This window comes from Arachis stenosperma, chromosome 7 (assembly GCF_014773155.1).
Source record: "Arachis stenosperma cultivar V10309 chromosome 7, arast.V10309.gnm1.PFL2, whole genome shotgun sequence".
Classification (NCBI taxonomy): Eukaryota; Viridiplantae; Streptophyta; class Magnoliopsida; order Fabales; family Fabaceae; genus Arachis; species Arachis stenosperma.
The window spans coordinates 87,749,072-87,765,642 of NC_080383.1; the positions used below are offsets into that span (position 1 = coordinate 87,749,072).

Sequence of the window (16,571 nt, forward strand, 5' to 3'; positions counted from 1 at the left end):
TCTAGAAACATTAGGCAGCGGTAAAATTGGAAAGAGGTGTTAACTATTCAGACAAATATCCAGCTCTGTTTTTTTAACTAATACAAAATACTAAAATAATGACACCACATCTTTAGACGATCTTTTACATGTTCAAACCGCCTATAATGAAATTCTACCCTTTTCAACAGTAGCCACACTTGTGGTCATTATTTATTAACATTTAGAAAAATATAAGATACTAACATATTGTTTACTAACTTATTATTAATAATAATTAATTATTATATTTTAAATATATATATAAAGAGACACATTTTAAAAATATATTTTTAAAAATATTTTTATTAAATACAATTATAAAAAAATATTTTTATTAGACACATCTATAAAGACATTTTTATTAAATATAATTATAAATAAAAATTAACAAAAATTAACAGAAATATTATTAACAACATAACAAGATTATTAACATTTAAGCACATTTCATTTATATAAGAATCCAATCGGTACGTTGTAATTTTAAATAAATTGATGAGAGCTATTTATGGTGTATGAGTAGACATAATATTACTCAAGATGCCAAAAATAAACTACCAAATTAACTATTTTTATAAAAATACGTATAAAAATAAATTTAATATAAATATTTATATATAAATACATTATCACTCGCTTAGATAATATTTGTTTGAAGAAAAAAGAGAAAAAAAAAAGAAAAAAGAGAAAATAAAAAATGATTATTTTTTATTGTTTAGTTGAAAAGAGAAACTAGAGAAAAAAAAAGAATGAAAAAAAATTGATAGATTTATCAATTTTTTTCTCTCCAATATTGAAAAAAATTGAAAAAAAAAACTAATTTTTCTCTCTTTATTTTTAACATTACCCTTTCACTTTTTTCAATATATTTTATAATATTAGGATAAAATTATCTTTTTATGGCGTTCTTTTTTTTTTCTTCCATCCAAACACATCTAAGAAAAATAAAAATTCACTCATTTTTTTTCTCTCTATTTCTTTCTTTCTAATCAAACATAACCTTAGTAATTGAATTTTAGTATGTACAAAATATTTTTAAATATCAATATAATAAACTAATAATCCAATCCTAAACATCATAACAAACTCGCACACTATCCACTCAGACATCCAACATTTTTAAGAATTATTATCCACCACTTAACATTACCAAATTCGAATTCAAATGCAGTATATTGAAAGACATGCTAATGTAGTATATCAACTAAACCTCAGCAGCTCATTGCTCCCGTGTTAAGCCACTAATAAAGCCTACGCAGGATTACTTGAGTTCTGACTACTATCATTGAATTTGTAAATAAATTTTCTTGCTGTAATCAAATCATGGTTTATATTCAAACCTGACGGATAATTTAACAAAAATAAATAAAATAAATAGTCACACTGTCAAAGATTAATGCTCAAAATAAATTATTAACACGTTTATAAGGTAAAGTATCATCCAAATCCAATTATACTCCACAAATCAAATAACAAAACAGTTACACGGCTGTAAAGATTATAGTAAAACAATTCTGTATCTTCCTCTAATAGCATGCAAGATTGAATTGAAACCACAAGACACTATTCAGTTACAAAATGTAACATGTCTAATTGTGCATTCAGTGATTATTTATTTTTGCCTGTGAAAAAAAAAATCTGGGGGATTAATGAACAATATATATATATATATATATATATATATATATATATATATTCCTCATAGATAGGGTGAAAAATAAAAATAAATAAATAAATAAAAGAGATAAACAAACTAAATTAATCATCTGATCCTAGGATGTCTTTGTCTTCGTTCATCAACTTCATTCATCCAATCATTGAGCCACAGAAGTCCCTTGTATCCATAATATGTAGCAGTAACAAGTATGATCAAAATAAAAAGGTACAGAAGGAGCTTCTTTGTTGTAGAAATAATTTTCTGTTCAGTGATTAACAGAAAAAGAAGATGATCAGTGGAAAGAGACCAGGAGACATAGTTAGAGCATGGAAAGAAAGAACTCTTCTCTCAAATAATCAATATACCTGTATTTTTGTTGCTTCCTTAGATTCTTGGACTCGTTTCTGCCTTTTTCGTCGCTTCGGAGCCAGTTTTTCATTATCTGTCTCTTTTACCTTTGAAAATAGCTAGAGTATTAGACAACACTAATTCAGAGCATACGCCATAGAGGCGTGCATCTCCAATTTAATGAAAACAGACTGAAAAGTGAAGTGAAAATTTAAGAAGTGGAATTATATATTCATAGATACATATCAGAATATTTAAAAAGAAAAAATATAGTTCAAACATGCATGTCATACTATTAGGTTCACGAAGTTAAGTACAAGGGATCATCTATGACTTATGGCTGAGTTTGGTTTTGACAACAGAATAAGACAGCACACTAAGAACATGACACAAAGAACGACACAAAAATTAGTGTCTTTATGTTTTGTTTGTTAATAAACTAAATATAAGATAAAACAAATTATGAAAAGTCCAATTTATTATCATTTTCTTCCGCACACAAATTTAGGGAAAAAAATATAATGATAAAAAATGTAATTGTGAAAAATTGATAGGGATAATGAAAAAATAAGTGTCTTTTATTAGTGTCTGTGTCCCTTCTATCAAAGACACAAAATACACTAATTTAGTATCTTCGGACATAATGTCTGTGTCCATGTTTCAGCTGCCAAACATGATTTCGTGTCTCGGTGTCCTACTCTCTATCCCATACGTGTAAACAAACACAGCCACATAGAACAGATGGAGAATATAAACCTTATGAAACTAATCCTATATATAAATTAATTTTCATATACATAAGATTGAGTATTCTTGACCATTCAAGGTATCATATTGGTTGAAAATATTATTGAAAAAAATCAGATTTTGATAGAAGGTTTCATCAGAAAACAAGTTTTATTATTGTAATGTATAGATGTTGCAAAATTTTAAAAACAAAGTGATTGTGCAAAAATGGTAATAGAACTACTTTTATACTATTGAATATTATATCAAAATTTTTGCTCTCCTATAAGCTTTCAGGTTTGATCAGACCTGTATCCAACTAATGAGACAAAACTCAGATATTACAGTCTAAAAGTTCCTAGAAAAGACGAGAATTAAACTCGCTAAATCTCCATTTTCTTTGTGTCGGTAGGGGATCCTCTTTTTAAAGAGTAGTTGCTAATACTATCAAATTTGTATTCAGGTTTCCATTATGAAACTTTTGTAATTCGATTTAGAACTTGAGCTTGATTTTCAAATCAATCACCCTTAAGTGACGATGTAGACAGATTAATGTCATATTCAGTGCTAAATTTTCAGTTTTTCACAAGAAACAACGAACTCTACAACCATTATAAAACAAAGAACGAAGCAAAACAGATAACATAAATATATGGAAGGTTCTGATTAAAATGGATTACCTCTGTAACTTGAGATTTACGTAGATGTAATTCCGACTCAACAACCTGCATTTTACTCTTGCAATCAGAATTGCAAGGAATAAGGCCAATTCCAAATTGATTTTTGGTAATATCCTTTGGGTGGGAACCAGCACTGTGATATGCTGCTTGAACATCGTGACAAGGCCACTCCCTTTTCAGTGTTTGGCATTTGCAATGAACGATGACCTAGTGAAGATTGACTTCAGATTTTAGAAGACTATATGGATAAATAATAGGGTAACTGATTACTTTATTTTGCAGTAGCTAGATTAAAATATGAAAAAATTTGCCAGCTTCAAGTCATGATGTCATAACCTTTTAATGTCACATTACCTTTTTACTGCATTTCTCAGGATTTGGGCATTCACCAGGATGGCACGTCTCGGGGCATAGATGGGTACAATTTGCTAACTTCCTGGAAAATAAGAACAACATTGAACTTTATAAGAGCAAAAAGAAAAACGGCAATAAAAGGAAGGGAGGGATCAAAATTCTTGCAGATATTTAAGTTGGATTCAAGTGCTAAACTAGTTTAACAAAAATATAAATGAATAAAAGAGAGAGAAGAGATGGGTAAAATAGAACTAAAGCATATACTCTCTAATTTACCTATGACACAGCCCACCACATGAACGGACTTTCTCTTGATCCTTAGCTGACAAGGTGTTGTAATATATGCACTCAAACACATGGACCATTGAGCCACAATGACAAGACCGCTTGATCAGCGCTTTGCATGGAGGGCAGTCTCCAGGATGGCATCGACGAGGGCAACAATGCTGGCATTTAGGTTCTCTTTCCTGAAGTAGGTATATTGAGTGAAAAATTATCAGTTCTAATTTCTTATAAGAGTGTTTGTTAATTTCACACAGGAAGACAAAAGAGAAATCTCATTTATTTGGCATAAATTGTGTTATATTACAGAGGATACATAGAGCCCAAGAATGGAGAAGATGTAGAGAGGGAATGACATGCAACGAAATTATGGAAGTTTCAATACCTTATCACAAGGAAGAGAACAATCTTCACAAGGCTCACTTTTCTGTAGCCGGTTCGTGGAGGCTGGATTCTCCAAGGCATGGCAGGTTTTAGTACAATAATGATTACCGCACGGTAGAGGATTTCCACATAAGTTTTCACAGGCAAACTGTGATTTATCAGAGCAGACCATCTGACAGGAAGGGGTAAAACAAGGGAAAAAAATAAAAGAAACCTAATTAAAATCACAAAAGTAGCTGATGCAAATTTCTCTTACACAACTTTTAAAAGTATCTTGAATATCAGATGTTTATATCCAGCTTTGAAGATGAAGCAAAAACAAACCATTCGCTCCGTTCCAATGTGTTGCCCGACACATGGTCTCCACACTAGTTCAGGGCAAGGAGGGCATGGAGTACCAGGTGTACATTCACTTTGTTGTATAATTTTCTTTTTCTTTGGTTTGAGAGTGAACTCCCGATTAGGCGGAGGTTTAGCATCATGACACCTTCACACAGAATAAACAATGTTAAGGAAAGGCATCAACTAAAAACTAAATCTATGATCTTCTTGTTCCATCATATGATACTAGATTCTGATAAATTGATGCATTAATTAATGTTTTAAGAGTTTCCCATCAAATCTATTTGAAATGCATAAAAGATGGAAAGCCTTCATTATTCATAGCAATTTCTTCAAAATGGTAACTAGTAATATCTCAATCTAACATATTAAATGAGAAGATTGTGTCAAACCTTAATTTGCAAGCATGGCCACAAGAGTACTCTTCTGCACAAGGGAGCCGACAAGGAGGACAGGCTCCATAATGGCATTTGTGTGGCTAGAAAAAATAATTAATTTGTTAATAATACGCAAAATACATGAAACATTTTCACTAATATGCATATATTTCTGAAATTAATGATGCATGTGTAAAAGTTTTTACACATTCATCCCACTGCATGCTTCTCTTTTTAAGACTTTTAAGGTCCTAGGTGATTGGTCAACCAATTTTATTGAAAATATATGAGCAGATGCCTATGTAAATCATTTTATTAGTTGCAGTGCATCAAAATTAAATACTATATTTCCTTTCAAATTAAGGAATAAACAAAAAATAGTAAGCACCCACTAAAATATATCATGAAATTTCTTAGGGGGTAAAAAACTATATTATGAACTTTTATCATCTATTCGAAACTCACTTTTACCAGAATTAAACACATTCAATTTTAGAACATAAGTGTTCTATCCTCAAAACTGTGCACCAAGTACCATTTTTTTCTCTTTAATCTAGAACAATCCCCCCCCCCCCCCCCCCCCCCCCCCCCCCCCAAAAAAAAAAAATAGTTGATTATATGCAAGGAACCATATGCTTGTCAAGCCCCAGAGCAGGCACCAACCCTAGACTAGGCGAGACTTTCCCTCAACATAAATATTAGGTTAAAAAATTATCACTAATAGGAACAATGAAGCTCTAAAGAACATGTATTTGATAAGAAGGGAAGTAGGGTGATGAACAGACAACATTCTTATGCCAGTGCCCAATCATACCATGATTTTGTAATCATTAGCAATATTTAATTTTCAGCCATTCCTAGAAACATGTTCTGTTATGGAACTTATGATCTACTCCATCTAATTGAGCATCAAAATTTGAAAGTAATCAACTGATAACATATACTCAACAAACTAGATTTTATTGTTTAAAGTTTAAACATCTAATTCATTTCCGCATACAATTTACATTTTCTAAACTTTTTTCCACTGTCAAAGCATCAGCATCAGCTTGTTATTGCTGCTATTATAGCCACATCCAAGTATACAACACTACAACATATCTCCACTTGAAAATGTAAATGCCTGAAGCAAAACAAGTCACTAATTACCTTGAGCTTTGGTGCATGATGGCATAAAGGAGCAATAGGGCATGGTTTAGGACACTTGGGTGGTTTTTGTTCCATTTCAGTACCGCAAGGAACCTAGTAAAACATCTGTCACTCAGCACATTTGACTTGAGAAAAAAAAACTAATAAAAATCAAAGTATACAACATTAACACCAACAAGATCACATAAGATAATGGTGGTAATTGACCAGAGAACAAAGGGGGGGGAAAAGGAAAGAAAGAATATGTATTGCCAGCATGTGTGTCCACTGATGATATCAACAACCAACAAGAGAAGTAAAATTATAAATATCTTCAAACTAAGGCAACAGTAAAATATTAGTAATAAGAAGTTAAAAACAAGAAAATAACACAAATGTTTCGAGTATCTCCATGTTTATACTAAATCTGAACTTCAAACTTATTTTCTGTTACCAAATGAAAACACTATAGACAAAGACACTGGGAACATCACATTGACTACAGTCTACATAAATTAACCATAATAACAGTCCTTCATTTATTTATCCACTCACCTTCAATGTTCCCCTTAAATATAAATTAGTGCGATATGCAACATAAACGATTACATTACGGAAAGAAAACAATGTTTTGTTGATCTAACCAACATCCCTTGCTCACTTGATCAACTCAAACCTGGCAATCATATCCCCCTCCCCCTTCAACCCCAAAAAAGAAAAAAAGTCAAGCACCATACCAACCACTTGCATTCATCTAAAATAGTCATCTCCCCTTACACTAAATGAAGTCAGATTTGCACTGATTGTGCTTGGAAATAGGGCAATACATGTCAAAGCTAAGATTCCTTCACAAAATATTCGAGCCTCTCAATCTTATATAATGCATAACGAGCCCAACGGTCATATTGCCAGCAAAATCTATGAACTATACAATTCATAATTGTGCTTTACACAAATGTGTTCACAGCTACAATTTGCATTCAAGAATGTTGGATTCAGGTTACCAAAGTGACACAAGAAATACAATCATAAAATTGGACTTATACAATCACAATTGAAGAATTATATCTCATATAATAAATACTAAATTAATAACATAGTATAATGTCATGCTCCTATTCTGAAAAACAGAAAAAGAAAGTCAGACTCAGACCTCAAAATGTGTTTCCCCACATGCACATGAAATGGTGACCATTATTGGGCAAGGAGCACAGGCACCCCTGCAATAACAAAAAGCGGATAATGAAGTTGATCTTTAAACATCAAAGACATAAGACAGAAATTACAGTTCCACTATGAAATTATAGCAACATACCTATGGCATGGAGAAGGGCATTTATGGTTTTTACATCTAAGCCGCCTGTCACAGACCTAATAAATTTTTTAAAAACATAAGCAAATCAATCAATACTCCTCTAACATCCTAGCCTTCTATTGGAATGAAATGATGGCCAATTGGCCATAAAGTAGGCTCTAACCTCTGAGCATGGAGGGCAATCCCCATCACAGCACTTGCGTTTACAAGCATGCCGGCCACAGTCCCGCATCCTCTGGCACTTCCTTTCACACCACAAATCTTGATAGCAAGGAACCTATTCCAAGTTCAATTAACTCTGCCCACTATAATAACAATTCCACAACTACAAAACAAGCAAAACAAAGCATACAGATCTACTGCAAAGACAGTGAAAACTCACATCTTTCCTGAGGCTGCCGCATCGACAAGACTTCTTCACAACAGTCCTACAAGTCTCAACACATGCACCACGGTGGCACCTCTCGGGGCACCTATGGTACCTACAACTAAGCATCTTATCACAAGTAGCCCCACATAAGGGCACAGTAACATCACAAGGCATCCCTTCATACACTCTCTTCCCACAAGGACATGCCCTCTTCCCTTGCAAAGGGCAGTCTCCACACTCCCCAACATGGCAACCTCTCTCACACACATGCCTCCCACATCCGAGCCTCTTCTCACAAGGCTCGCCACACCCGAAAACACGGTTACAGCACTCCCTCTCTTCCTTCTTCTTACCACACCGGCACTGGTACACACTGCGTGCCCGGCAGGGAGGGCATTGACCCTCATGACAAATCTCAGCACAACCATGAACCCCACAATCCAGAAGCTTCCCACAAACTTTCCCACACGAGAACTCCTTGAACCCGCACCTATATTAGACAAATACCAATAAGAGTATTGAATATGAGTATATGACACAAAAATACAGCAAAGTTATGAAAATAAGAAGTTTAATTTAGCAGTCTTTGATGCAAATACAAATGCAATACACATACGTCAGCATAAATGAAGTATTTGAGCATCATGGACACGCACCTCCTCACATCTTCAATTTTGGTACAAAAGCAACTAACTTTCACGAGTTTTGGGCAGGACGGGCAGGGTCCAGGGTGGCATAAAAGAAGGCAATGGTGACCACAGTTGTGCTTCAATGGCCTCCCACAAATCTCACCGCAAGAATGAGGCAAAACCCATGGATCATTGGGAGGGTTCTCGAGTTTTCCGCAGAAGCAAAAGTAGGTTTTTGGAATGTGCGTGATTGGGTACTCTACCCTGCATTTGGGGCAGTTCCAGAGCGCGGTTTCAGAGGCGCGCTGCTCTGTGATAGGGAGGCGCGTGGCGGCGCGTGCGGCAGCGAGATTGGAGGCTTGGCGGGCCCATGATTGGATACAATGGAGGTGGAAGAGGGCGAAGCAGAGCGAGGAGCAGGACCATGTTGGGTCTGAGGGTTTGATGCGTTCGAGGCAGATGAGGCATGAGAGTGCGCCGGAGGATGAGGAAGTAAGGAAGGATTGGATCTTTGACACTTCGGCGGGGGTGGCGGTGGTGGAGGAGGAGGAGTGGCGGCCGGTGAACTCGAAGTACGGTTTGAAGATGGAGGCGGAGAGGTCGGAATGGCGGAGAAGATCGGAGGAGGAGGAGTGGGTTCCGCTTCCGTCGGAGTCGGTGTCGGAGTCGGAGAGTGGTGGCGGCGGCGGCTGCGGAGGAGGATGTTGGAGGTGGTGGATTGATGACTTCATGTTTCCGATCTCAGCCCCCAGATCGGTGTATTGTGGTTGTTTTCAGGGAGCCTCTTTGTTTTGTGTTTAGTGTTCTGTACTTCTGTCATCTGTGTTTTGCAGATTGTTCTCATGGGATTTTTTCGTAAATAAAATAAAAAAAATTAATTATTTTCTCATAAAAGAAATCTCAGCTTTATTTTCAACGGTACAATTTTTTTTTTTTGGAATAATTTGTCTGACAGTGAATTCTATAATTTATTTAGAGTTGGCCGCACTTTGACGAACTCCGATGAATTTGGCACACTATTTAAAAATGGTGGGACCATTTTATTTTGTTTTTTTTTCTTCCATTTTCTCTTCCAAATTTTTTCTGTTACTCTGTTCTATTTTTTCGACATCCATAAAGACTAGTGTGGACGATATTCTCAATTTCAAGTTAGTAAATAATAAATACGTTATAGTTAATTTTTTATCTTAATTAAAATTACTGTTTATATGTTAGATAAAATTATTTGGTATAGATTTTTTGTTGGTTAGAATAGCAAATTTACTATTTACATGTTAGTTAGATAGACATAATTTTAAGTCTTGTTATGTTAGTTAAATTTTTTTATGTTATCTTTTTTCAGTATAGTTGTCTATAAACATGTTAATGAGTATAAAAAAGTATATTATTAGTTAATTTAGTCAAAGTTATTAGCTTGCGTTGTGAATTAGAAAGTAATTAGTGGAATAATTAATTTAGACAAGAAAAAAACGTGAGCAATAAAATTTAGAGTTGATTAGTTATAAATTAATTAGTTAGATAACGACATCAGTTAATAGGTAACTCTATACTATTTTGTACTCCGCAACCCTTCTGATGTTGTACTGCCTAACTGCCAACATGACTTCTTCCTTGTTCTCAAATTGTTGTCCAACCTCAAACTCGTTGCTTGGATCGTCTTCAGGATCTCCCTGGGTAAACGACCAATTGGTGTGGAATTTGTAGTCCACAAACTAACCAGCAAGTGTATCGTGTCGTACCAAGTAGTACCTCAAGTGAATGAGGGTCGATTGGTGCGGTGTTTTTACAACCACAAACTTACTGGCAAGTGCACCGGGTCGTACCAAGTAATACCTTACGTGAGTAAGGGTCGATCCCACGAGGATTGATGGATCAAGCAACAATGATTGATTGATTGGCTTAGTTAGGCAAGCAGAAAAGAGTATTTTGGTAATCAAAGAGCATTAAACACAGACAAATAAATAAGTTGGGAATAATATAATGAGAAGATAGTTAAGGTTTCAGAGTTATTTATTTTTACGGATTAACTTTTCTTACTAACTATTTTAATCATGTAGGATTTAATTTATGGCAAACTATTTATGACTAGACCCAAATTCCTTAGACCTTCCTAATCTCCTTTAAAATTCATCAACTGCCAATTCCTTGGTCAATTAATTCCAATTAGAGGGTGAAGTTCAAATTCCAGTTTATATGCCACAAAAATTCTAATTACCCAAAAATAAGAGGATTATATGTCACGTATCCTGTTAAATTCAGATAATTAAAATTTAGGAGAATTTGTTTTCAAGTTGTTGTTCAAGTATAGAGCTTTTTCAAGTTATACAAGAACTCAAATAGAAAGAGGGTCATACTTCCGTTCCACCCAAATTCATAAGATAAAAACGAAAACAATTCTTAAATTATAAATCCACACATGAATTAAAATAGAAAAAAAACGTAATAAAATCAATCCATACAAATAGACAGAACTCCTAACCTTAACAATGGAGTATTAGTTGCTCATGAAATGTGGAATATAAATTTCTATAGAATTTCCTAATGGAATCCCCCTAATGGAATCTCTATGACTTTTTTTTCAATAGAAGAGAAGTCTCCCCTTTTTATAACTAATCCTAATTAATTTAAAATTAAATTTCTAAAATTAAGATAATATATTTTCCTATTTTCAAATTCAAATTTGAATTTAAATCAGAATTAACTAACTACTCCACGTCTTGTAATGTGGGGACCACTTGGCTTCACTAGATCCGCGCTTAACTTGGGTACTAAAATGGGGCCCAGAAATCACCCCCCAGCAGTTTCTGTGTTTTCTGCACGTGGCGAATGTCACGCGTACGCGTCAATGGTCTTTTCTGCGTATCACGCGGACGCGTCAGTCACACGCATGCATTGCTATGAAATTATTCAAATCACGCGTATGCGTCAGTCACGCGCACGCGTCGCTCCTCGCTGCCATCTCCTTTTGTTCTTGTGCTACAGAAACTCCATCAAATCCAGCCGAATGCTACCTAAAATAAATAAAATTGCAAAAGACTCAAAGTAGCATCCATATTGGCTAAAAAATAATTAATTCTTTATAAAACTCAATAAATTAGATGCAAATTCACTAGGAAAAAATAGAAAAGATGCTCACGCATCATCGATCCCACGAGAATTGATGGATTAAGCAACAATAGTTAAGTGATTGACTTAGTTAGACAAACAGAAAAGAGTGTTGAGAGTTCAAATGCATCAAACAGTAATTCAAATTTCAGAGAATCAGAAAAGCAAGCAGTAAATAAGTTGTGAAGTATATATGGAGAAAACAGTTAAGATTTCAGAGATATCTATCTTCTGGATTGACTTTTCTTACTAACTATTATAATCATGCAAGGTTCCATTCATGGAAAACTATATGTGGCTAAATCCTAATTCCTTAGACCTTTTTAGTCTCCTCTAACCTTCATCAACTGCCAATTCTTTTGTCACTTAATTCCAATTAGAGGGTGAAGTTCAATTCTAGTTTATATGCCACAAAAACCCTAATTACCCAAATATAAGAGGATTATATGTCACGTATCCCGTTACGTCTAGATAATTAAAATTTTAGGAGAAATTATTTTCAAGTTGTTGTTCAAGTAAAGAGCTTTTTCAATTTATACAAGAACTCAATTAGAACAAGGGTTATACTTCCGTTCCACCCAAATTCATAAGATAAAGAATGAAAACAACTCTTGAAATAGAAATCAGTACATGAATTAAAATAGAAAAATAGTAGTATCAATCCATACAATAGACAGAGCTCTTAACCTTAACAGTGGAGGTTTAGTTGCTCATGGTTTAGAGAGAAAACTAGGATTCAAAAAACTGTAAATTGCAGAATGAGGTCCAAGAGAAGAGAAGAGCCCGAAGGGCTGATTCTTTTCCCTTTTATATCTAATCCTAATTAATGTAAAATATATTTCCTAGAACTAAATAATATCTTTTCCTATTTTAAAATAAAATAAAATTTTAAATCAAAATAAAATAACTCTTCGTGTATCTTCACTTGGACCAATGGGGACCACTTGATTTGCTAAAGGTTGGTGCCAAACTTGGAGGATCCAAGTTTGACTTCAACACAACCGAAAGCACTCTTCAAATCTCCTTGGTTGGCGCCAAACTTGAGGTTTTTCAAGTTTGGCTTCACTAAGCCAGCATGCAATTCTTCCATTCTTCTTAGCTGGTGCCAAACTTGAGGTTTCTCAAGTTTGGCTTCAACAAGCCCGTATGCACTCCTTCAGGTTTCTTTAGTTGGCGTCAAACTTGAGGTTTCTCAAGTTTGGCTTCAACGAGGCTGAAAGCAATGGGGTTTGTGTAGTGCTCTTGATTTTATGGCGACTTCGTTTCTTCACGCGAACTCTGTCAAATTCATCCAAAATGCTACCTGAAATAAACAGAATTGCACACAACTCAAAGTAGCATTCATAGTGGCTAAAAAGTATTAAAATATTGATTAAACTTAACAATTCAAATGCAAATTTACTAGAAAAAGATAGAAAAGATGCTCACGCATCACCAATCCGAAGTCATTGCCTCGAGATTCAACCTTGTGGAATGATCTGGCCGGTCATATGGTCGAGAAATAGCAGGCTGTGTCAGAGTAATCTGTGTGTCATTGTAGTAGTTCATAGGGATTTCAGGTGGTTCTTCGTCAATATCGTCTCCGCCATCGGGGTTGACTTCATACAGCTCTATCATCGGATCTCTGATAGCAAAACCATCATGACATTCAAGACCGTCATCCATTAAGTCAACATTACGAACTTCAGCATTAGACCCCTCCTGACTACCCTCAGGTGGCATATTTAGATCCACCATCATCCTTCTGATAGTTCGTCTAACAACTCCACTCATCAGACTATCATCGACAATATCTGCAGATGATCCTCGGCCACCAAAGTCAACAAGAAACACGTATAATTCGAACAGATGAATATTTGTCCATCGGTTGTGCCACGACCTTATAAGCCGTACGTCCTCGTCGTCGTGCAACCGGTACCTAATTCAAAATAATAGAAATATCTCTCACAACCATGGTCTGATAAATATACTAGTAACAGAGACAAAGACAATACAACTGTAACATACCTTTTATAAAACAAATTGCCATCCATTTCGATCGGATATCTGTAGTAAATTTTTTTCACCCTTTTAGATTCTTACTGTCCAACGGAATGCAATATCACATTCTTTAAAGCTGTTAAACTGTTGACTTCCGGTGTCATATAGGTAATTATCGGTTGGCCCGATCTAAAAATGATTGAACCTTCTTCATCATACACTATTTCACTATTGTAATGAATGGATAACAATGGATTTCCTGACATCGTAGAGACAATGTTAATAGTGAGAAAGAAAGTAAACAGGGAAATTGTGGCTCCTTGATCTGCTCTCCAATAGGCCTACTTTTATTTTTCCAAAATTAACATTGAGTTCGCCGGGGGTACGGCGAACTTGCTGTTATTCTAAAAAAAATCGTATCCTTGAAAATAAAGCTGAGATCTCTTTTATGGGAAAATAATTAATTTTTTTATTTTATTTATGAAAAAATCCTATTCTCCTGTTCTGTTTAATTAAAAATTTATTTATTTATATATTTATTTATCGAAAGAGTGAGTGACTGAGTGTTATTTACTGGATCTTTTGGGAGTTTTTAATTTTGATATGGAGGAAGTGTTGGTGTATGACATGGTTATAGGAGTATATGGTGTTTTACCAGGCTGTGATGGCTGCATCAAGTAAATCGGATGGTTCGATGGGGGGAGTATAATTGGACGGTCCAATTACAGTAATCGGATGGTACTTCGATTTGCGTACTAACGTCCATGTGGCGTGAATACAGCGGGTTTTCAGGGTTGGCTTCGTTGCTTCCTATACCTTCAAATGTCTCCCCCTCACAGCATCCATCGCTCTCACTCTTATACACTTTTTCGAATGGCTTGCTCTCCCAATCCTACTACTATCTTCATTTTCAGCCATTGTTGGACCATAAAGTAGCAAAAAAAATAATTTAAAAATAATGCCAAGAAGATCAAGAATAAAAAAGTTAATCAGTCAAAGTTTTACATTGTTAATTATCTTGGACATCCTAACTATGTAAGTTTTTATTATTCAATATTTTAATTTAATAAAAATAGTAGTAATAATATTAGATTTTAGTAGAAATATTATAGTAGTACTAATTAGAAATTAAATATGTATGTATGATATTATTATTATTAAGTGTTAGAAATAATGTATACAATAGAATTAATTTATAAAATTTGTGAATAATTATTGAGCTAAATGTTATTATAAATGTAGTGTTTAGATATTTAATTTAGAATTATTTTTTTTAATTATTATATGTTGGAATGAAATTTTAATTAATATGTTTTTTTAATTATTATGTGTTGGAATGAAATTTTACTTAATATGTTTTTTAATATTTTTTTTAATTGTATTCTCTCTCCACTATGGAAAATGCAATAGGCACGATATTGTTATTGCCATCTTGTGAAACTGCAACTAACAAACAATCTTTATATTTTATATTCAAATGAGTTCCATCAACTTGCACTACTGGCTTACAATGTTTGAATGCTCTAATACAAAGATAATAACTCCAGAGAACTCGATGTAGTACACGAATATATGGAACCAAGTTATCCCCGGGTACGCAGGCATTGTTTCAAAATGAACCACTGCTGACGGCTCCTTGTAACATACGGTCTCAAACCATATGGGCAAAGCTTTGTACGAAGCTTCCCAACCTTCAAAAATTGACTCCATTGCCTTCTACTTTGCTAACCATGCTTTACGATAACCAATGGTGTAGTTAACTTCGACTGTACTTCTGCAATTACTGAGTTTACCTTTATAGATAAGTCAACATCCACCAACGGCTTAATTGCTTCTACAATTGTCTTAGAATCTAGCTTCGAATGGTCTTGAGAAATAGTAGATCTGGTACAAGTGTGACTACCATTGTACCTCCTTATCTCTCGACAGTACTTCTTCTGCATTTTGGTAACCTTGATCAGTCAATCACAACCTACGCTATATTATATACATTTAGCATAGAATGTCGTCGGTTCTGACCCATACACCCGATAGTCTACACCTCTACGGATGGTATAATCTTTCATCGCCTTGGTTACTGTCTCCCTCGAACTAAATTTCATTCCCATTGTGAATTCACCATCCACCACAACAGGAAGCTATACTACAATCACACCGCAAGATATATTTTTTCATAAATAATTATTAAATATAGGTGTTTGTTACGGTACGACGATAAATTTATACGTACCAGTACAATAAAAATATGGACAAATTAAAACACAACATGTGGTATGTTTTCCACGTCAATAATTGTTATTATTTTTTTAAATACATATTAGATCAATAATTTTACTAAATTACCCTTATATTTTAATAAAAATAAAAAATAAAAATAAATTTAATTTAATTTTTACAAAAAAAAACTTAAATATTCTTCTTTTAGTATTGAACAAAAACAACCCTAACTCTTTAATTTAATCAGAATTCAATTAACTTTAGTTTTATAATTTTAAATCTAAATCAATTCAAAAATCAAAACCAAAATACACTTCATTATTCATATATACTACAAAATTATTTTATTTATCATAAACCCTAAAATCCTAAATCCCCAACGCACTCCAATCTCACTCTCCTCTCCTCTCGGAAACTGAAAATTGAAAAGGGAACAAAGAACTCTAGCACCCCCAGCCTCCCGCAGCCCCGCAGCCACCGCAACCCCCGCAGCCACTGGAGGCCCCGCAGTCACCGCAGCTCCCGCAGCCCCACTTCGTTGTAATCGCGGAACCCTCCTACGCTGGGAAACTCTGTCGCCAAGGTAATTAATTTGTCACCAATTCCAACATGCATGCTTACCGTTATATAATGTTATTGTTGGTTATTTGATGATT

General features: G+C 34.4%; 1 protein-coding gene across 1 annotated transcript; it reads right to left on the bottom strand.

Moving 5' to 3' along the window:
- Positions 1 to 1,407: 1,407 nt before the first annotated feature.
- On the bottom strand, positions 1,408 to 9,443 carry LOC130939186 (NF-X1-type zinc finger protein NFXL2). The gene is made up of 14 exons (XM_057867293.1): positions 8,641 to 9,443; positions 7,997 to 8,474; positions 7,778 to 7,891; positions 7,615 to 7,670; positions 7,453 to 7,519; positions 6,321 to 6,413; positions 5,187 to 5,272; positions 4,777 to 4,939; positions 4,454 to 4,624; positions 4,063 to 4,253; positions 3,787 to 3,868; positions 3,433 to 3,639; positions 2,044 to 2,133; positions 1,408 to 1,939 (listed from the first exon to the last, which is right to left on the bottom strand). Exons 1-14 carry the CDS (start codon positions 9,342 to 9,344, stop codon positions 1,784 to 1,786), a joined length of 2,658 nt encoding a protein of 885 aa, XP_057723276.1. The 5' UTR covers positions 9,345 to 9,443; the 3' UTR covers positions 1,408 to 1,783.
- Between the last annotated feature and the right edge of the window lie 7,128 nt (positions 9,444 to 16,571).